The 23,031-nt window shown below is 39.9% G+C and overlaps 1 protein-coding gene across 2 annotated transcripts in view; it reads right to left on the reverse strand.

Annotated features, from left to right (window-relative positions):
- Window positions 1–2,151: 2,151 nt before the first annotated feature.
- The window catches only part of LOC119913004 (endophilin-A1-like), a 46,935-nt gene continuing 26,055 nt past the window's right edge, over window positions 2,152–23,031 (reverse strand). For both annotated transcript variants that reach the window (XM_038732311.1, XM_038732312.1), the window contains 8 exons: window positions 14,118–14,186; window positions 13,518–13,590; window positions 12,057–12,200; window positions 11,451–11,584; window positions 11,136–11,294; window positions 10,411–10,514; window positions 10,185–10,315; window positions 2,152–9,155 (listed from right to left, as the gene is read on the reverse strand). In XM_038732311.1, coding sequence (XP_038588239.1) covers window positions 8,959–9,155; window positions 10,185–10,315; window positions 10,411–10,514; window positions 11,136–11,294; window positions 11,451–11,584; window positions 12,057–12,200; window positions 13,518–13,590; window positions 14,118–14,186 — 1,011 coding nt within the window. In that variant the 3' untranslated portion in view covers window positions 2,152–8,958. The remainder of the gene's footprint in view (window positions 9,156–10,184; window positions 10,316–10,410; window positions 10,515–11,135; window positions 11,295–11,450; window positions 11,585–12,056; window positions 12,201–13,517; window positions 13,591–14,117; window positions 14,187–23,031) is intronic.

The following is a 23,031-nucleotide window of genomic DNA, read 5'->3' on the forward strand; positions in this document are numbered from 1 at the left end:
TTTTCAGACCGCGTTCATTGTCCTACATAGTCCTACATACCTTTCCTACTTTTTGTCTGTCAGATCAAGTGTTAAATGTGGTGAATAAAGTAAGATATTTGGGTCATATAATCAGGGATGAATTATGTGATGGTGACAATGCCGGCAGGCATATTTCATATGTGTTCTGATGATAAGAAATAGCTTGTTTGTTTTTTTAAAGTTTACTGTACTCCACTCTATATAGCCTTCCTGGGGTGCAGTTATAGTAAAGTGAAAATGAAAAAGCTGCAGGTAGCATTTAATGATGCATTCAGAATCCCAAGATGGACAAGTGCAAGTCATATGTTTGTGACGAGTAATGTTCCCGGTCTTCATGCTGTATTGCGAAATTTTATGCATAAATTTATGTGTTGGCTGATTAACTCAAAAAATATAATCATTATAGCTTTATCTGATCCTACAATAGGTGATACCAGCTATTCCTTGTGTTTTTGGAAACACTGGAACAAAATGTCTGTTATGATATCATCTGGTGCTTTATTTTGTATCGTGTCTTTTTTTTTATTTTACTGATACGGACCTACGTGTCTGAGATAAAAGTTGATTGAAATGTACACATTTATTCTGAAGGCAGGGTATTAACTTCCGGTACTTCTCTGTTTTTTTCTGGCGAACCTGAAACGTTCCCGTGGCGCGTGTGAAAAGTGGGTCAAACCGTTTGCTGCGTTCAATTGCCCTCAGATTATAGACACTCACAGCGCACATTGGTGACCTAAGAAATAAATCAACCCGATTAGGAGCAAGTGTCTTGCTCAGGGACACATTAGTGTCTCACAGTGGATTCGAACCCGGGTCTCTCACGCCAAAGGTAAATGTCCTATCCACTGTCCCATCACCACACACAAATGTATTATGTTTCTTTAAATAGAGAAAAAATAAAAATATGTTTAAGAGCTGGGTTCTTTCTGTAGGCCTATCCAGTTGGTAATGGATATTTTAAACTAATGCAAATTCCTACTTTTCTCCCTCCTTTATTCACATATAAACTACAAGAAACAGTTAAGAATTGTACACATTATAGTTTTTTGGCAAAATAAACTTGATTTTTGCGCGAAAATGGGAGAGAGCTATAAAGTTCGAGTTTTTGAGGAGTACTTGAAAGCATCAGATATAGGAGGGAAACGGCAGAAATGAGAGAAACACGCCACCGGCGGCCTTGTTGGCTCATGATTGCACACAGTACTGTCATAAATCGCTTTAAGAACAGTGTCTGAGTATTTTACCAAACAGTTTGCAAACACAGAAAACAGGATATTTTTCCCTAGTGAAAATTTGTTTATAGTTTACTTATAATTTATAATATGTGGCCTGGAAGTGGAACTGCAGAGACTGTGTAAAAAGTGTCAAGTCAGTGGTGGAGGAAGTAGGCCTAACGTTAGGCCTATTCAAATAATTTATTTAAGTAAAAATAGCAATAACACACTTTAAACACACTCCATTAGTCCAAGTAAAAGTACTAGGCCTAGTCAAAATGTCAGTTAAAGTATCAAAAGTAGGCCCTATCATAATGCAGAGCCTGTGTTAGGCTATAGCTTATTATTGATGTCTTAATATGTTAAGTTGTAGCCTAATTTACTGGCGTAGTTGGGGATGGTGGAGCTACTTTTAACTTCTTCTTATACTTTTGGTTGTTAAATCTAACAATAGATCATATTTTATAAACACGTTTGGTTTGTAAAATCTTAATTTGAAAACTAACCAGCACTTGCACATGCAGAGAAGTGAAAAGTATGTAGCATAAACGGACAATAGGCTACTTGACCACTTACTTAAGTAACCAACTTTTCACCTTGTTAACAATAAACATAAGATTGTACGTTACTAACAGTAGCTTAGAGAATATGTAAAACTTTAAGACAAAAAAAGAAAATTTCTGAACCTCATTTTTAAAGTGTGATTTGATTTTTACAGCCCTAAGAATATGTGGGTCCCAATTATACAAAAATAAAAGTCACAAACCTTTGAAGATGTGGATCGTTTCTATTAACATTCTAGTTTTACTGCTGTTTGTTGGTGCATTTCCACATTTGCACAGCCAGTGGTGCTGTAGCTCTGTTTCCCATCCATCCATCCATCTATAAAGAACAGATTGGCTTGTTGTCTACAGAGTGTCATCATAGTGTTAATTCTTTATTGTCATTACACTGTAGATCATCTTCACGACAAGCAGTTAAACATACAGTGGTCTTAGATTATATCATCATCCAATACGAGGAGAGCAACAGTTAAGAGTTAGTATCACAGCTAGGTTTTTCCATTGACCACGTGCCCCCTCCCTCCACCCATTCACCTCCCCTCCCCTCCTCCACATCATACACCAATGTATTGACAAATTGTCAAATACGCCACAGGTGCCAAACCAATAAACAAGGAACAAATAAATAAATAAATAAATAACCAAATTAATACATACAATACATAAATAAAATGCAACAAGGTGTGTGTATTCCCCCCCCCCACACACACACACACGCACACACACACACGTAGCTCACTAGAAGACACCAGGTCCCTTAAGCATGGGGGCTATTTTATACAGCCACAAGGCATACAGCATTATGTAACACAGCCACAGGTCCGACCGAGGCCACAATATTACACACAAAATCATAGTGCAGACTGTGCGGTCATGAGAGCAGAAGTAACCTCAGTGGTTAAGTTAAACCACTTGGGTGGGGCCTAAAAACCCCACATGAAAAACAAATAATTTTATCTCTTAAATGTCCTTAAATTACTCACAAATACTGAGCTTTAGAGTTACTGTTAGGTCCATTTAAAAGATAAAAAAAAAAACGTTTGGACAGAGCCAGGCTAATTCTTTCGCCACGTTTCCACTCTCTATGCTAAGCTAAGTTAGCTGACTGCTGGCTGTACAGATATGAGAGTATCAATGTTCTCATAGCTCTTAGCAAGAAAGCCAATGAGCATATTTCCCAAAATGCTTAACTATTCCTTTTAAGCAGTTAATTAACTCTTTTACTGTTGGACAGAGCCAGGCTAACTTCCCTGTTTTCAGTTTTTATGCTAAGCTAAGCTAAGTGGCTGCTGGCTCTATAGCTTCATATTAAACACATAGGATAGTGGTATCAATCTTCTCGTCTAATTCGGTAAGAAGGCGATTAATTATTTGATTAAGCTCTGGTGTTGGACAGATCAAGGCAAACTGTTTTTTCAGTCTTTATGCTAAGCTAACTGGCTCTGTACCTTCATATTAAATGCACAGACAAAAGGATTCAAGGAGGCAACAATAGTTCAGTTAATAGTAACAGTGGTGTTGATTCCTTTTGTAAAGACTGCACTCACATATAACGACCATTAAGAGCGCTTTACACTAGCCTACGTCAACATTCACCCATTCACACACACATATTTTTACACTAATGCCCTTCGGTAGCATTTTTGGGGATCAGTGTCTTGGCCAAGCCGGATATCAAACATCTGATCTTCCTATTTGTGGACGACCTGCTCTGCCTCTAAGCCACAGCTGCCCCTGTGTGTGATTTACTAGTTTATTAATGAGTTTTTGATATTGATTGGACATTAAGGTAGATGTTTTTAGAAAGAGTTAACATGAATTTAGCCGCACACGCAGATAAAGTCAGCCAGAAAAGCAGACTCTTTTCAAGTTTAGCCGAACCAGAGAGAATATTCCTGCTATGTCTCTGAGGAAACAGGATCGCTTTGCTGCATCTGACAATCAGAGAGCGATAATGAAATTTAACTCAGGGAGGTAATGTGGCCGAGGTTGACAAAAAAGGATAAAATGGAGTGTAACACTGTACAAGTCCCTCATTGAGGTTAGAATACATGTCGCCATAGAGGGCAAATCAGCACAAAAGAAAAGAAAACTACCCCCCTCAAAATAAGAAAAGAGCAGGAAAACAATTCGGACAAGGTGCAATATAAATAAACATATTCAAGAAAATTCACAAAAGTCTTAATCCACTTTGTAATTTGAAGAGGAGTACTATACAAATATAGCTAAACCAAGTCAAAAGATAAAAAAACAAACAATACATACAGTAATTTAACAATAGAAAATTAATCTGTGAACTTAGATTCGCTTAGATTCTTAGATTAGATAAAGCGGTTCAGTTGCATGCAGCTCACAGACTTTCCACAGGCGGACTCAGAAAATCAGGTTTCAGACCCAAAACACAAAGACAAAACTGAAAAACACTGAACACACAGTTGTTAACCCTGAAACAGAACTAGAGAGACTGTTTATACTTTGTGTTGATTGTGTTGTTGCTGTCACACAGGTGCTTTGGCAATGGAAGAGATGTCTAACTCCTATACCACTTTAGACAGATAGATAGATAGATAGATAGATAGATAGATTTCCTTCAGAGCCATCTCTTCCTCTTATTGAAACATTTAATTTTATTGTTAGATCATTTATTGCCTTGGTATTAGATGTTTATTGACTCTCAATAGTTTATACTGAATCTCTTGTTAAAACTGCAGTTTTTTATTTTTCATTGTTATTATTATTTGTGTCTAAAAACAGCATGATAGCTTTCAAGAGGAACTCTTAAATCTTTCCCATCCTCCGTCCACATATGTTATAAGTTATTTTTTCTTTGAAGATATTACTTCATTACTTTTATATTACTTTATGGCCCTGACTCATAGACCCATAGCTTGACAAACAATGCACCTTGGATAAGCCCCAGCACACTTCAGTCACCACAGCGTTGGGTTGTAATGCAGTACAACTATTGAGAATTCATTATCAGAATACAAACTTGTAGCGTTTGTACATTTTTTTAACTTTTACTAAACTTTTACTTTAAAATATTTCGCATCACTAAAACTCAAGTATGTAAGAATGTAAAGCTAAAAGGCTAGCTGGCTAGCCACATCTGGCACATTAGCATTAGTCGTGCTAGTGCAGACTCCTTGTGATGTAATTTTATGATGTAATAATTAAAAATGCCTGGATAGAAAAACCTTAAGCTTTATCCCTTAAAAATGTTCATTAAAATTTGATTTTAATCATGTTCACATGGTAAATGAGAACAATAACTCTGTCACGATGACTGACTTTACCTTCCTATGTGCACCAGAGCAGAGGTGGCCTCGGTACAGTTCAGGCTCTTTATCCGACCTTTGACACTGTTCAGTTTTTTATGTACAATGGAGTCGATATAAACCCAGCACCATACTGAATGCCCATTCCAACACAGCCATGAATATAATAGCAAGTTCTTCAGTTTTATGTTTCGTTTGAACAGAACAACACATTTGAACAGATATCTTAAATCTCTTGACTCAAATGGAGTCATCTGTCTAACTGTATGTGAAATTACCTGCCAGCTTTTCTTGTAGCTAGCAACAGTCAACGACTCCCGAAACTTTGTGCGTCAGCCTGAAGCTGTGAGACAAAAAATTGATAACATATTTATTTTAAAAATGTTCTGTCAAAGACAAAACCCCACAACAGTTGCAGTTGTTTTAACATGAACTGATTCTTTCCATTGCTGTAAAAATGTAGATTTGTCTCCATCTGTTTAATGTAACATCAGTGATAAAATGTTGAATTATTAAATAACCTTTAACAGTCCATAACATCAACCTTTCATTAAGTTCTTTACCAGAGTATACTCTTTAATACTGCCTTATAAAGAATACCTCTAATGCATGCCAACACAGGTGTCCGGCACTTTGGTGGAGTAACAGTTGTAGCCATTGAACTGAATTGAAGTCCCACTTTATACTGTATGCGATGCATACTCCAGGGAACTAGCACGGCTAATTGTTACCACCAACACTGACCGCCTACTGACCTTAAAGGAACTGTTTGGTATGTTTGAATGTGATTTTATGAGCTTTCCCAGAACTAGCACAGGATATCTGAAGGGTTCTTCATCCTGCATTAATTCTTCATTATGTAGAACAGTGGTCGGCAATAGGCGGCACACGGGCCAGAACCGGCACGCCAGCTATAATATCTGGCCCGAAAGAAATTGATAGCGGCTGGTGCTGAAATAGATCTCAGTCATGACAGCTACAGTTACTCATATAATCACTTCCTCTTAAGTGATTGTGCCTCCAAAATAAAAGCACAAGAGCATTTTTTGCTATAATGCTTTATGTTTAGTTTATTGAGAGCTTTTACTTTAAGGAGTTCTGAAGGACACTCGAAAGAGTCTCTGGCCTGCGTGACACACCTCTGAAAAAGCCGTCAGTAAACGTGCGATTGGATTTCCCTGAATTTCCTCAGGGAAATGAAAATAAGCGTCCTTAGGTTTATGAATGGGTATCAAACGCTGGGACGCACACACTGCAGCAGCACATGTTTTATTGTGAGTATGTGCAAAAGTGTCCTTATAATCAATTTGTTAAAGAAATAAATATCCGCAGTGAGTTGGAGTCGATCTTACAACCTTTCAAACTAGTATCACGGTACCGCCAAGCTAAACGTGCGCATGAGTATACAAGGATTTAAAATAATTTGACTTTGTTCTGGCCCGCCATGCAATGGCTTAAAAAAAATTGGCCTGATGCGAGATTTATTTGCCGACCCCTGCTGTAGAAGGACGTAGCTTCTGATTACGCCTGAATATACGAGAACCCTACAACTTGTTTATAAAGTCCAAGAACATTCTTACACAGTCCAAAGTGTGACCAAGGTTCTGCAATGTTCAGAAGTTTCTTGAATGTAATGGGTAGGTTGGAGGTTCTTTAATCTATAATAATAATAATAGAGGAACTGGGGAGCTCCCCCAAGAACTACATACCTTCAAGGGCTTTTCTTCTGTTTGCATTCACTCCGCCAAGATGAATGCTGAAGTGACGTGGCTGGCCGGTAGTGGTTTGAATAGCAACGACGCTTCCGCACGACATACGACAACAACACATGATAACAAGTTGGAAGACGCCGTGGTCGGATCTGTGAGCACGTGTTTGTTGTGGGTCGTTAGTTTCATGACAATAACGGAGTTGGAAAAAATATGTGCGAACTATGCGGTTAAAAGAGCAATATGGCGAGCTAAGAGATGAAAACTCTTACAACAATTGGCAGTAACATTACTTCATATCATCAAGGTACAAGGACAGGTAAATTTTGTTTTATGTCACTTGAACAAAATATTTCAGGGGGAAATACCTAGGGATGGGTTAGTAACCTCGTATTAAATAGGCATCAGGGCAAAATTATTGAAGACTGTAGTATTGATATGCTCTGACGTGCTAGCTCAGCTAATAGCGAATTCTTACATACTGAAATGAAAGGTATCTGTATGTCGTCCAACTGTTCAGATTAGCTTGCCATATATCTTAACATCAGTCAGGTTATTGTAAACTTAGCTGCTGGCTGAGACAAACCAGCCGCTCGACCAGTCAATGTAAACTTACATCTTTCGACGTTCCTCTTGTGCCGGGACAGTACCTACGCTGAAGTAGAGCCTAAAAAACGGTGTTCTGAGAACTACGATCGTTCCCAGCTCTTGCAGTGCGGACACAACAAAAAGGGGAGCGGTTCTTCCAACTGTTCTTAGAACTACAAAAAAGTGCCTACGGTGCAAAAACGCCTATTGTCTTAATGGAGGATATTCTGTTGCCTTAAGGACACTGAGCCTTTGTAAATGTAACTGAAAGTAGAGGACCTAAAGCAGGACATTTAGAACAGTTACCATCTACCTTGCATGCAAGAGACCCAAAAAAGGCGAATCAACAAGCATCTACTCCAAACAGTACACACACAATACTTTGAATGGGTAACTCAGAATAGTATACAGAGAAAAGAGAGCATCTTTTCATAACCCATGACTTCTCGGTTCCAACCCGGTGAGAAGTTCTGTTCAGTACAACTGGTCTGTGCTGGTTGTGTTAGCATATCACTGCTGTCGGGGGAAATCATGGAACCCAGTGTTTTCCTTTTCCTCGCTTCAGCTGGCATGTTAATTGACGTGTTGAATGAGTTTTCTTACCTGTTAAACGTTTAAAACCTGTCTGTGCCCATGCTGAGTCCCACTATCAGATAAATGGGTTTCAAAACCATAGACCTCTCTGCTTCATTCTCAAAAAAAATCTACTTATTGCAGATACGGCTTTCCTCTGAAGATGCACTACCGAAAACAACATTCGCTGGCGTCTTATCACTCAAACCTTTGATTTGGCTGGTTCATGCATACAGCCGTTGAGCTTACATCTGATGCAGACTCTGAGAAAGGCAGAGGATGTTACAAGAGCATGAGATATACTCAGACAGAAGGGTCTGATGACTGACTGTAGCTCTGGATCATGTGTTAGAGGTCTGCATTCGGTATGGAGCCATGCTAAGAGGCAGTGCGAGCCAAGGAGGGACAGAACAAAGAAAGATAAGAAGACAGAAAAGCACAGGAAGGCGAGTCAAGGTAGAAAAGACAGAGGTACTTTGAGAGAAAGATCGCAGGAAACTTAAGGAGAGACGAAAGTATCACTAAAAAGCCATCGGCAGTTTAACTGACGAGCTGGAATTTGTGCTGGCTTTATCATAACAGAGTAAGAACCGGTCGAAACGCATATACAGACAGATACATGCACGTACATTTACACCGTGCCTTATTGATAAGTCTCCAAAGCCTCATTGGTATCCAGCGCTGCCCGGCTGAGCGGAGCACGACTGAATGAGCACTGTACTGTAAAAGGTCATCATGTCTTCGTCTTTTCGTCCCTTTCAATGCCTCTCTTCTGCATCTCTAACGCTAAAATTCTACTCTACATCACTGTCCTACTGCCTCATGTTATCCACCCCGTCTCCGTCGCAGTCATTTCAGTCGATATTGTGAAAGCAGAATCTCACAGAAGCACAGAAGAAGAAGAAGAAGAAGAAGCAGAAGGTGTTTTGTTGTTTATGCAAATACAGGCTGTTTTCGGGGTGTCTGGATTGGTTGGTGGGGGTGGGGGGTAGGGTAAGGTCATTGGCAGAACCTAATGAGGGAGCGGCACCAGGATATCCACGTAGTTGATGGGGAAGAAGCCCGACTGGCCGTTGATCATGCCCTCGTACCAGTTGTCGTCGATCTGATTGGTCAGGGTGATGATGTCGCCCTCTTTAAAGCCCAGCTCGCCTTCATTCTCTGGTTCAAAGTCGTAGAGTGCTCGGCAACAGGGCTGGTCCAAGGGGGCTGTGAGGGCACAGAAAAAAAGGCAGGTTTAGCAAGAGGAGAGTCAGAGAGAGGTAAAACCTCTAGGGGCTCTTTGAAGCTCTTGCCTCTTGGGTAATGAAGTTCTGACTCTGTTTGTACAGCCAAGAAATTGCTCAAATGTTTCCTTGGAATAAGTTCGGGGAAAGTAAAGCCACAAGGTGCATAAAGGGAGGTTTTACTAATCATAATTTCCAAGGTACCTTGTACACAGTACATTGTAATTGTTGTGTTTCATTAGTAAACTTGCAGAAATCTTTTTTGTTCACTGTCTGACTGTAGCAGACATTTGCCAGAAATACTTTATTCTGGCAAAAGAGTTTCAGTTTTGGAGCTGTCTTTGTATCAGGGCTTTAACACCAGATCGACGTTACCAATGTCCAATGTGCTCTCTCTCTGGCAGCTGCACGAGCCACAGTGACGAGCACTTTGCTAAATTACCGGGTTAAGCAGCCAGAGTTCAACTAAACTTAGCTATTACCCCAAATGTGCTGACTTCCACAAGGCACATCCAGTACGATTCTGCAGTTATGACAGCAACAATTGAAATGTAAAGATGATTCGTAAAGAAGTACATCTAGTCTGAATTCCTGCAGTTATGTACTTCTACTCTCTGGCTCTACCAAAAGAGGACCAGGATACCAGGTTAGAAAATGAGTACTATAAAGTTAATAGTTTACATCCTGCTGTGGCTAGTAGCATGCTTATTGGCTGCTTGCGAGGACGATGTGTCCTGCGACATTTCTTACCGCCATTAATGTGTTTATGCTGGAATCAGACTACAAGACATGTGTCAGATAAGGTGATCATTGAGTCATAAATACTTGGTGTGACTTGGCTAAGATAGCTTGCCATCTTTCGTAAACCGATTTCACTGTTCCACCTGACAGCACCAGCAAATTTATTCCTCTTTCGTTTCACTGTTTACAAAACATTGTAAATAGAAAAACATAGTACAATTGTAGAAATAAGAAAAAGGTCAAGCACTCATTCGCCAGCACTACACTCTACCTGGTGATCTTCCGGGCGATTTGGCAGAATGTATCCCCCCGTTGTGGCTCTCGCTGGGGGGCAGCAGCTCCAGGGTCATTCTGGGTTTAGGAGCATACTCCTTCCTCGGTTTACTGGACACTTCTTTTATCCTGTGTAAAGGCCAGACACAGTTAAAAAAGGTTTGTCTTACTGCCTTGATCCATTTTAACTGGTTTATTTTTACCACAAGCACATAGATCAATACCTGTCCTCCATCTTGCTGGAGAGCTGTTGGAGGATTTCGGCAGCGCGGCTGTGGTACTCCAGCTGAGCTTGAACCAACGCCGCCAGCTGGCTCACCTGCTCTATCTGCAACACACACGCACACACACATTGTTTCCACTGCCTGCCAATTCCTGTCTTGTACCCATGCTGGGCCTGAGTCTGGCTTGGCACGGCACAGCGTTGCTGCCCTTTGTTTTTCCACTGTAGTTTTGGACACACTGGGATCTGTCAAAAACGGTGTGTAGCTATAGTAACACAAGAGCCATGTCAACATGTGACAGCTCTTTCTCTTTCTGCAAATTTCCACTTTTGTTGCTCATTGAAGGGCCAGAGCCGAGACGTTCACTGCACTCTCTACACTGACAAACTACATTAACAATTAACAACAATTTAACAAAATAATTTCTGGTGAACTGTCATTAAAGTAAACCAGAGCTAATTAATTGATTAGTCGATTAATCTGCAACTAACTTGATAACTGAGTATCAATTATAAAAAAAACTGTTGATGATTCCAGCTTCTCTACTTTCTTGAATTTACTGCTTTTTTTCGTCTTACATTTAAAGACATTTGAATTATTTGTTTTTGGACTGTTGGTCAGACAATACTCTGTTTTGTGATGTTGTATAGACCAAATAATTAATTGATTTAACAACACAATAACTAGCAGATTAATCAATGATCAAAGTAAATGAGTGTCCTCACATCGCTCTCCAGCAGATTAAACATGCTCTGCTCTGCGATCTCTTTGCTCTCGTCAAACTTCTCCAGAGCCTGTTTGATTTCGTCGTCCTGCACTTTCCCCTGACGCTTTTTCTTGTAGTCAAAGTCCAGGCGTCGGCCCTCCATCTTCTTCAAATGGTGCTGCAGTGGAGGGAAAAAGTGATAAACAACACGGCAACTGTAATGAACAACTATTCAACTGCAAGATATCTCTCTAGCTTCTATTACAGTTTCCATTTTTCAGATATATTAAGGACTAATGGTATCAGGTGACCTTTTAACTGGTGTCTTATTCACCTGTATCTCTTTGAGGTCTTTGTCGTGGAGGTTCTGCAGCGGGTCAATGAAGTTCTGTTTGACCTCCATGTCCAGAGCGTCCTTCACCTCCCCGAGTTCTTTCATTGCCTCACTGGCATCGATCAGCGCCAGACCTGGAGGGGACGAATGAAGGGAAAATTGAGAGGGAGGAGGAATGGGGCGGAAAATATTGAGAGGATAGTAAAAGAGGTAAGAGAAAGTTTGCCTCTCTGTGACTAAGATTTCCCTGTACAGGAAGAGGTAACAGATTGTTTAATAGAGCCAAGGCTTTGCATTGATTAGTGTGTGTTTAGTTGGTGTACAAGTACTCTGAGTGTCGAGAGGGCCATGTGGACTCCAACTACACTTAACTTTGAAATCCACTGTCCTTTTCTTGTGGTTTTGCAGTTTATTGGTTGTTTCTCAATAGTCACACCAAAAGCTTGAACTTGGTTACACCCGATGAATTAAAATGGGAATACAGAACCAGCAGCTCCTCTCACTTCAAGAGCAACTTTACCTCCCAAGCAGAGTTAGCTAAAACTAAGCTAACAGGCATTTACAGATATCAATCAGCACCATTAATATGTGTGTACTCCCACTTACCGAAGCTGGACTCCTCCCCTAACTCCCGTCCGAACTTCAACATGGCATCGCCCAGCACGGACTCAGCCTGTGGGTAACCAGGTCCCTTTTCCTGCCCGCGGATCTTTGACATGGTGTTGATCATACTCAGCTTGGCTCTGGATGCTGCAGGGTGGCAAGAGTTAGATTGTGAGTGAGTGAAATTCAGGCGACATGTTGTGGCAGTTGGATGTGTGTGGTAAATATTTTATTGCTATCTATTTTACATCCTAGAATGTGCTAATTTATTGCAGAGTCATGGTGCATTTCATTTTAATCAAAGAAACATTGAATTCATGATCAGAAAGCAGCACGCGGACGGTGGTAGGAAACAAGGTCACTTTGCAGTGTAGAGCTGGGAAGTTGCTGATAAGCACTTCTAATCACAGGGAATAGATGGTCAAAGTTTCCATTCCAGGAGCTTTAAATGTCTGTGCTGTCAAACGTTTAATGCACGTGGGAATAACAGTTCAAGCAGACAGGTGTGTTGTGCAGCAACAATGGAAAGGAACACATGATCTGAACCATTTCCTTGCTGGACGTTAATAATATATAAACTTGCATAACCTGTTTGTTAATTTTGATCATAGACAACATGAAGCGCTGATCAGAAGCACATATGAGAGGTAGTTCATCTTGACCTGTGCAGACCAGAGCGTGTGTGTAACCAGGCAAGTTAGTTAAGGAGTGAGGTACAGATTGGCAGTAGTTTCACTTATACAGTGTAGTTCTTGGTGTAATGGCGCCATCACGTCGCAACCTGTTCTCTTCCCAGGGCATCACATATGGATGTCAGGTCAAGACCGCTTGATGTCGCTTCATAAAAGAAATCTTGTTGCTTCACAAGAGAAACAAACACCGTTCTCCTGGGTGAAAATCTGGTTTTCCTACCCATCCACCTCCTTACTGAGACCTTTTGGTTATATTCTAGCCTACTTTTAGCGTTGAACAATGATGCTATAGGCGTTGGTACCAGACACCGAAGGACGTAACAAAAGTGTAGCTATGTGACGCCTGGGAATGACAACGGGCTACAGGTCGATAAAAGCATAATGGCATATGATCCTGCTTCAAATTTTATACCCAATCTGAGACTTTTGATTAGCCTGAGCCTTTTCAGTTGCTTTGAAATTACAGTAAATCTATATTGTATGTATTTGGGTGGTGATGGTGCAGTGGATGAGACACATGCCTTTGGTGCGAGAGACCTGGGTTCAAATCCACTGTGAGACACCAATGTGTCCCTGAGCAAGACACTTAACCCCTAGTTGCTCCAGAGGCGTGCGACCTCTGATATATATAGCAATTGTAAATCGGTTTGGATAAAAGCATCAGTTAAATGACTTAATGTAATCTATTTGTTTTACTGAAGAAGGATTACGCAGTGTGTGACCCAGCCGAAGGTTTTTCTCCCCCCACATGCAGTTTAACTGCACTTCATACCTGGATTAGGTTGTAGGTATTCTGTAGTTTTGGTCATTATGTCCAACACCGCTCTGCTGGTGATGTCCACCTTCTGCAGAGGAAAAGATATCAGGAAAATTGTGAGAGATATTAAACAACATTACATCACATAAACCTTAACTTAACGATGATTAAATCTAGATATTAATGTACATTGATTAATAAGAAGCAAGCAGCTCTTTACCTAAAAAATAAACAAGTAATAAAGATTTACTCCATCTCTCATTTTGTGTACATATACATTTATTCGCTTGACAGATTGATCAGTTTTACGTCTGTTCGTTTAATATTAAGCTACAATTAGCTTAGCTTAGCATAAAGACTGGAGAGAAACAGCTAGCCTGGCTCTGTCAAACAATAACAAAAATCTTCTAAAGCTATAAAACATATAACCTTTTCCTGAATATATGAGAGTGGTGAAAGTGCACTCAACCAAGGATGGTTTGTCCTCGTAAGAACATAATTATAAACTTATTTGTTGAATGTCTTTATGTGTACGTCAGTGGTTTGACTTTCATTTGGTTTGGAGTATTTCCTTTTTCATTTTGTGTGAACATATCGACCCATAGATATGTTTACCTTTTCCATTTCTTTGAAGTCGTCATCTAGCTTGGTTCCTTCTGCACCTCCAACCTTTTCACTGACTTTCTGTAAAAGAAAGAAAGAATGAAGAAGAAGAAAGAGAGGGTTAGGATTTTCTGTCTTTCCAAGACTGTAATCTGTTTAACCCACCCTGAGAGAAGAAAGGCCGGACGGCTTTTAAAGTCTTAATGGAGAGATGAAAGAGAGAGTAGAGCAAAGGAGAGTGCTGTTAAAAGGGCATGAGAAGAAAAGAAAATACGAAATGTAGGAAAGCGAGACAGAAATAAAAAAAAACATGGTAGAAACTGAAGATGAAGTTAAGACGTTACCTTTGTGGACGACATTAGTCGACTGATTGCACGGAAAACAAGGACTGCTTTGTGTGAGTTTTAACCTTCAAGGCCTCAGTATTATTATTTGTGCCATTAAAGTGAGTCAATAACGTTTGATTCATCTGCATATTGGCGTCTGAAGGCAGCGAACAAACAGCTTGAATTCTTCAACAGCCTCTTCCTCCCTCTAATTAGAAATCCTTCATCAAGGGCCGAGCGCCTCCCTGCAGACGAGCCGAGTTTCATTATTTTTACTGTGATCCATTTAAAAGCTAGTGAACTCTGACAAGAGTTCATAGAGACAGCACACGACCTGAATCTGCATCCGACATTTTATAAAGCAAACAATCAATTTCTTGTTATCACAGTGTCCTAAAACCCAAGACGGTGCCTTCAAGTATTAAACCCAAAGGCATTTTAACTATCACAGCAAATCTGTCTGGCACTTTCGCTTAAAAAATGACTTTAATGATTAATTGTTAATCAAAATAGATGCTCATCATGCAACGTAAATGCAGGCTATTTGCAAATTTAATCAAGTTTAAGTAAAACAGTTTAAAGCTTAATGTTTGAACCCTTTATTTTCAGATCAGGAGCATTATTTAATTATTTCAAGATGAGAAAGCAAAATCCAGGAAGAGCTACTGGTGCTGTCCTGAGGTGATCACCTGTCATGTTCTACAGTTCGGTTTGGCACCAAAAAAAAAACGGTTTTCATTCAAAACAAGTCTATTTAATCCAGCGTATTTAAAATTTTCTAAAGACTAAACCAGTCCAACACAGGTAACCACTTAAATTTATTTGATAGCTCAAATGTATGCGCTTTTGTGTTTTAACCATTTTTGTGAGCCTTGTCTCATTTACCAAGCTTTGTGGGTGTGACCCGATGTGTTAATGATTAAATTGTTTACTGGAGCAGAAAGTTCTTCATAGATCTAGGCTCGGAAGCATTCTCTCACAGTGCACCAGATTGATGCATTTAACTTTAAAATTTACATTTTCTTCCTGGGTAAAGAACCACCACACTCAAATATATATATAACTCAAATATCATCCAAAAAACTCCTGAATGAGCCGACTTCTGTCTTTTAGAAGAGTAGAGAGACTTGGACTTGATCGGGAAACAAAAATAAGTTGTCATTCTAACACTAGTAGACGTCTGTCTAGCCGAGCTCATGGAGGTCTGGAGAATAAAGGTGTTGAAAGAACAAATTACATAATGAAATTACATAATGTTGTGTAACAACTATAACTCCGGGTGTCTCTTCTGCCAGCCATTTGGACTCTTGTTATCAGATCTTGTCTAGACCTGCATGAGCTTGATGAGGCCGTAATAATTACAGAGACCAGAGCAAGTTTTTGGTTAAAACAGATGTAAACAGGCCTGTCTCTATTAACGAGACACAGTGGACACAGTAAAGCTGACTCATAAATATCGCAGCATCTGTCCGATTGCTTTCACAGTGCCTAACCTTGGATACATCTTTCTGTCGTGATCGCAGGAAGTGCCGCAGAGTGACACCTCCCGATTTCTAATCGCCTCAGATATCAGGGAAGGAGGGGCAGAGGGATTTTCCACAATCCTGACTCACATCAGCCACCCACCCACATACACACACGCACACGCACACACACACACACACACACACTCAAGCATGCAGCATATATATATATATACACTGCATGCATTCAGTCAGGCTACCTACAGCTCCAACAGGAGAGTTCTGCAGAGAGATTTTTGTAAGACAGCAAATTAACATCGACAGCGTATAATAACCCAGTTTTTTATTTCCCATTGCAACAAACATAAAAAGCCGCTGGAAAATTAACAAAGACGGATTGAGATGTTAAGTGTTGTATAAAATGCTCTGTATTGTTGCTCCACTTTTTCACTCCTTCCTTTTCACACTTCTCTGGTATATTTTCTTTTGTCTAACTAAGAATGTCCTTCCTCCACAGGCAGATTAAAATCTTAAGAATGAAGACCAACTTATATAGCTTTATATAGCTTTACTGTATCATAACACTGATGCAATATTCAACAGATATTCATTTCAATGAGATTTATATCCAGTGGTAGAAAGTAATTTAACTTAATCTACTAAAGTACTTAAGTCCCCCACATTTATCCAACAGCTAAACTGTAGTTACTTTTTGAATTGTACATAAAACACAATACGTTTATGATGTACACTGTTAAGAGATTAAAATCAGCGTATTTGTGTCTCCTTGTCACATTTCAGATGTGCATGAGTTGTTTGCAGCACGTCCACCAAAGAGACAATTCACTTCTCCACTTCTCACATGTTTTCATTTAAATGAACTGCTCGAGGCACAAAGAGGTATAACTATCCAGTATTTCACAGAAAATGCAAAGAGTCCAAAAACTGAAAACAGATTTCCTCTCTTAGTCATCCTAAGACCCCTCACATTTATCAGGTGACTATACTTGACTAAACTACCAAACTGTACCTAGAACTGATTAACCTCGACCAGATACAAAAGTAAAATCACACATTTATGATTCAGTGTTAACAATCTAGTAATGTAGCATATCTGTGCAAGAGAAGTACTTTTGTACTGAAGCACTAAGAGGCCACACATTCATACATTTTATTTACTCTTTTTCCCCATGATAACGGGTTAATTTAATTTGTTTTCTCAAGATCTCAAGTTATTTATGTCATAATCTTAAAATAACAAATATTGTTTTCCCGAGATAACGGGACAATTATCTTGAGATAACTAAACTCGGTTTTCCCGAGATAATGACATAATTAATTAGAGATCTCGAGAAAACAAAATGAAAGTCTAGCACAGGGGTCGGTAAGTAATTTTGGCATCGGGCATATAGTCAATAGCTGTGTCTCAATTCATCCTTCGAAGGGCGTGGCCTTCGTGGCCTACGAAGGCCGAACCGACCGTTGTTAAATGAGACGGTCTGGTCTACGGAGGACTTTCTATTGCGTCATCAACTGACCCCGCCCTTACCCATGCGTGGGAAAGCACCGCTCCTGTGGCATAGCAACCTCCACAGCTGCGGTCCACCTGCATGGAGACTAATATTTTAATTTTTATATTTTACCTCTTAATAGAAGAACTAGAGATACTTCACCGCCGGCGCCGCCGCATGATGTACCTCAGGCTGAGAGAGGACCCTGGCCAGGTAAATACGGGGGAAAGTAACTAAGAAACATTACATTTTATATGTATTTAGGTACTATAGGCTTCCTAAAGCTAAACAGTTATGTTAACCACAGTTAACGTAGTTTGTTGCTACTGCCATTTCACTTTAACAACATAATTTCATATTTAAAGAAAACCTAACCTTACTTTAATATTAAAATATTTACAGTGTTTTTGTCATTGATCAGCTAAAGCAAGTTGAATATAAAGATATACAAGCCTTATCTAACTAAGCTCTCTACACTTCATACTTGTCTCCCTAAACCAGCCCGGCCCCTGTACTGCAGGATAAATCTGAGTGTGCCTGTGCTGGACAGGTTTTTTAGCCAGCAGGACACACGGCCGGATTTCCGGTTGAGCAGGGAGGCCCTGGGAGTGCTACTGGGCCCCCTAAACCAGGAACGGAGACACGGATGGGGTGCCACGATTGAGACCCTGGTGTTTCTCTTCTGGCTGGCAAGTGGGGCATCATACAGGGTGGTCTCCAGAGTGTTTGCAATGCCTCGATCCACTGTGTTGTAAATACTTATAGTTATAAAGACCACAGAAAATAAAATAATTTATTTAATAAATATTTTATTTGAATTAATTAATAAATATTGTATATATTATTATTTAAGGATTTATTTTTCTGCAGGTCTCTCTAGTAGAGAGAACAGCCTGTCTATCCTCTCTCTCCTCTCCTCTGCCTCTCTCTGCAACCTAATGTCTTCCTTAAGAAGCTGAAGCAGCTCATCCTCTCTGTCCCTCTTTCTCTTTCTCAGATGGCTCTCCTCCTCTTCCTCCTCCTCCTCCTGGTCACCCACTGCACTACTTGGCCCTGGTGTGTCCTCAGGGATAGAGGCAATTACGACAGGTGGGGTGGTGGAAGGCCTCTATCCCAACACCTCATCCATGAGGACAAACCAGGGCCAAGTTGCAGCAGTGGGCTTCCCCCCCTACACCCTCTCCTGACCCTGGACACTTGCAATCCTAAGGCACAGGAAATCAATCATGGTAAATGACAACAGCAGAAAAACAAATTTCAGCAACTGTGTTTATTAATGTGCATGACTAAAATGAATTAAATGAATATACAACATACAAGGTAAATGTATGTATTATATTAAAACAGGGTTGTAAGATGAATGCAGTTTGTAGTTCCCTTTATGCTACACAGTGAACGATTTATACAAAAATTATAAAAAAAAAAATGTATACAGAATATATAAGTTTCAAATCACACATACATACTTTGTATTTTTTTTTTATTGTCCCACTTTTTTTTGTTTGGAGGGAAGTCACCTTCCCCCACAGGCCCATTTTCTCCAAAATTGTCCTAATCACAGAGAAACAAAAGAAATGGTAATTTTGTGAAGACTGGAAAAGGTGACAGGGCGGGACAGAAACACAAAAACACAACAAAGGGCCGCCCCATCTACTGGTTTTCTTATTGTTAAAGGCTTTGAATAGGATGGTGGCTCATTTAACTGTAACTTTAAGTACAAGATGATTACATGCAGATATTACAAAAGGGCTATTGATACTTTAATTACCTCCAAGCCACCTTGGCAGAAAGAGGTGGTCGCTCTCCCCCCTCAGTTTAATGAACAGGGCAGTTTGCTCCTTGTTCCCTAAAACAAAACCACATGTTCAAGTAAGTTTTATGCTTCACATCACCAAACAGTAAGCAGCATAAATCACAAAATAACCTGGTTACATTAACCGTGTACTATATCCCAAGGTTTTTGTAACCGTTACTAACGTTAACTGTCTGAAAACCAAGCAGGGTTCACAACCCGTCTAACGTTAAATTAGTCTAACGTTACGTGGTAACGTTATTTTCATGTACATAATATGAAGTATTAGTGATGTATAATATTGCGACAATCTCGGTAAGACGCAGGTCTGAATCTGAACCTCTTCGATTTTAAGTGAAGATGTTAAAGGCTTTATTTTTTAGGTTGTAACTTGCCCAGCCGAGTTTAACTTAATGTTAATGTTAGCACATCAATAACCTCAGGTAACGTTAGCTCGCCAATCACTAAACTCTCGTTAACTTATTCCACAATACTAATCTTTAAATGACACATTGCGCTTTTATGCCTCTTTTTACATTTGTGTAGTTGGCTTTTGAAGTGAGTTGAAATCCAATACTTACATTTATAGGTAAAATCCGGGGGGCTCAACTCCACAGCCACAGCCGATGCCGTTATTTACGCTGGGACAATCAACCGGTGCGCAATGAATGTCGGGATACCTGGGGCTGCGAAGGATCCAGCTGTTGGATCCTCCAAACAGACGAAAAGAAGGCTTCATTCGTCGGACGCATATGAAGGAGCCTTTGAAATGGGACAGCCTAGTTGCATTGACTGTGACGTATTCGGTCTTCAAATACAGCCTTCGAAGGAAACGGTCCCTGAATTGAGACACAGCTAATGTCTTATTACAGCATCCCTGGTTAGCTCAGTGGGAGCATGGGACTCTCAATCTCAGGGTTGTTGTGAAGAGACTGTTTCACATGCTCACAATAAAGCATGTGCTGGAGCGTGCGCGTGTGATTGGTCCACATTCATCAACCTATGGACACATTTCCCCAGTATCTCCAGGCAGAGGAAAGTCCTGCACTTCTCATTCAGGGAAATCCAATATTTCAGAGGTGGGTCAAGCAAGGCACAGACTCCTTTGAATGTCCTTCAGAACTTTTCAAAGTAAAAGCTCTCAATTGAACTTGAAATAAGGCATTGCTGCAAAAAAACACTTTCTTGCACTTTTATTTTGTAGGCACAATCATTTAAGAGGAAGTGAGTATGTGAGTAACTGTTGCTGTCATGACAGATCTATTTCAGCACCGGCCGCTATCAAAGTAATCTGGCCGCGGGCCAGATATTATTACGTCATTATCTTAAGAAAACAACATTTGTTATTTCCAGATGACATAAATAACTTGAGATGTCGACAAAACAAATTTAATTAACTCATTATCACGGGAAAACCAAGTTTGTGTGTTTAAAAGGTACAGTGCACATTAGTCAACATAAGGACTAAGACCAATATGTAAATGGCCAGATTTAGCCATACAGGCAAATTTTTGTCTGCATTCCCTGGCAGGTTGATGGCATAACAAAAACCAGAAAACATTAAAACATACTTAGGCACATAAAAACAAACAGAGAACACAGGAGCATGGATAAAACATATAAGCACAAATCATATAAACACAAAGCACATAAGCATAGACAAAATCGCACAAGCACAAATTAAACATAAAAGACATAAAAGACACTTAAAAGACAAAAAAAGACACCAGCATATGAGCACAGCTATTTGTAGAAACAATGACACTACTGCAAGTTATGACAGCATATTTGATTATCCAGTAACCGCTGTTTTATATCTTTGGAAAAGGAGGTGAGAGAAGAAATATTTTGTGTTTCTGTGGGTATAGTGTTCCAGGAAAAGGCCGACTGCCCAAGAAACTTTTTCTCTATGCTTTTTTACAGTCACCTCTGGTAGTAGGTCTGGTCGATGAGTTAAGATTTTTTAAATGAATTTATTGATTGAAACATTTTATGCACAAGTAAAATATCTGCAAAGTTGACCATATTTTTCCTTTTTTAAAACCCATACTATTATAATGATGATATATCCATTGTTTTTTTAAAGCTCGTTTATAAATTGTTCCTGACTGTGATGTGGTTTTAGTTAAGTGTGTGTTTCTGGTATGTGAAGCAGATGTCGCACGTCTTCTTCATCAAACTAACAAGCCATGCAAACATAAAGGTAAACGTGTGCATGTGTTTATGTAACCGCTGACACACCTGAGCACCTGGGTGTTTGCACGTGTGTTACAGAGGCCATGCTCTGATCAAAGTCATCCTGATGGAGGGAAATGGAGAGACGGACGAGTGAGTGAGCGACTGAGTAGGAAAAAAAACATATCATGAAATGTAAAAACAATCTAAAACCGTGGCAGGATAGAAAAGTGAGAAGGACAGACAGATGAGCAGAAAGATGCAGTTGCCATGGAGACAGGGATCTGACTGGGTCCTCTCATGTTTCCACACACACGTACACACACACACACACACACAGACGCTCGTCTTTAAGGAACACTAAGTCTGGTTGCAGAGAGGTGTACTGACACACTGTTACATAAATCCATCTCCCTCAGCAGAGTTAGTATCTTCTGCCGTTTCTCTTTCACTGATGTTTTTGATGTCGATTTATGTCCGTTTGATTGGATTTTGACATTGATTAGACTTCACATGAGGCCTGAGCCAAAAAGGTGGTGTTAGCTCAGTCTTTAAGGGACTTTGCTTGGTAACCGGAGGGGTTGCTGGTTCGAGTCCAGCATGAACCACTGCCAAAAAGTGCCCTGACCAAGGCCTCGAACCCCTAACTGCTCATGAGGGAACATGAGGCATGAAACAAGGGTCTGATATGCTCATCTTAAAAGGTCCAGTGTGTATAATATTTAGGAGGATCTATTGACAGAACTATTTTTCAGTGGTGTATGAAGACCTTACATATAGAACCGTATTTTTTTTTATACATCAGAATGAGCCATTTCTATGTGCATACACCGCAGGTCCTCTTACAATGAAGTCACCATGATGCACTGCCATGTTTCTACAGTAGCCCAAATGGACAAACTGCTCTACAGAGCGTATTTTGTCACTATGTTAAATACGTATGAAGAAGAAGAAGAAGAAAAAGTAGTAGTGGTATTCATCTGGCTTATTAGAAGTAAGGAGAGAAGTGAAATTTAGACAAATGGAGGAGCACATGTATTATTTAGCACAAGTTAGTTAGCGTTGGGCTACACCTTGAGCTTAGTTTTTTAGCCTTAGCCTATATTTGTTTACATTTGAGCATATTAGCACAAGTAAAAGCATGTACGTTAGCACTTCCTGTTTGTAATGTACCCGTGAATGTACAATGACAATCATCACTGGATTACTTTGACAGCAAATGATTGTTTATGATTTCTCAGCAGACATGTGGCCTTTTAATGGAAACTGTTGAGATGATGGTATATGTTTTGTGTAAGTTCTGTATGTTTTATAACTGTGATTTTATTTTATTTTATTCATGTACACCTCTGCAGACTGCAACACAGCAATTTCCCTTCAGGGATGAATAAAGTATCTATCTATCTACAGTTCTGTACTGTACATGGCTTGCAGAGGGCGCTGTGTTGAGACGCTTGCTGTGTACTGTTCTGGATTTGTTATTCACCCACAAACAAACAGAAAAGTTTTGGTGGCACAGGAAAAAAAAACTCAAAATGGACCCATGGGTGCTGGCAGTGAAAGTAGTTTCACACCCACCAACCCGCCTAAACACACACACACACACACACACCTACACAGGGAAAGTAGAATTAATCACCTTTTAGACCACTGAGGCAT

The sequence above is a fragment of the Micropterus salmoides genome, unplaced genomic scaffold (genome assembly GCF_014851395.1).
Source record: "Micropterus salmoides isolate LMB-PRFRI ecotype aquatic unplaced genomic scaffold, ASM1485139v1 Ms_hic_scaffold_2, whole genome shotgun sequence".
Lineage (NCBI taxonomy): Eukaryota > Metazoa > Chordata > Actinopteri > Centrarchiformes > Centrarchidae > Micropterus > Micropterus salmoides.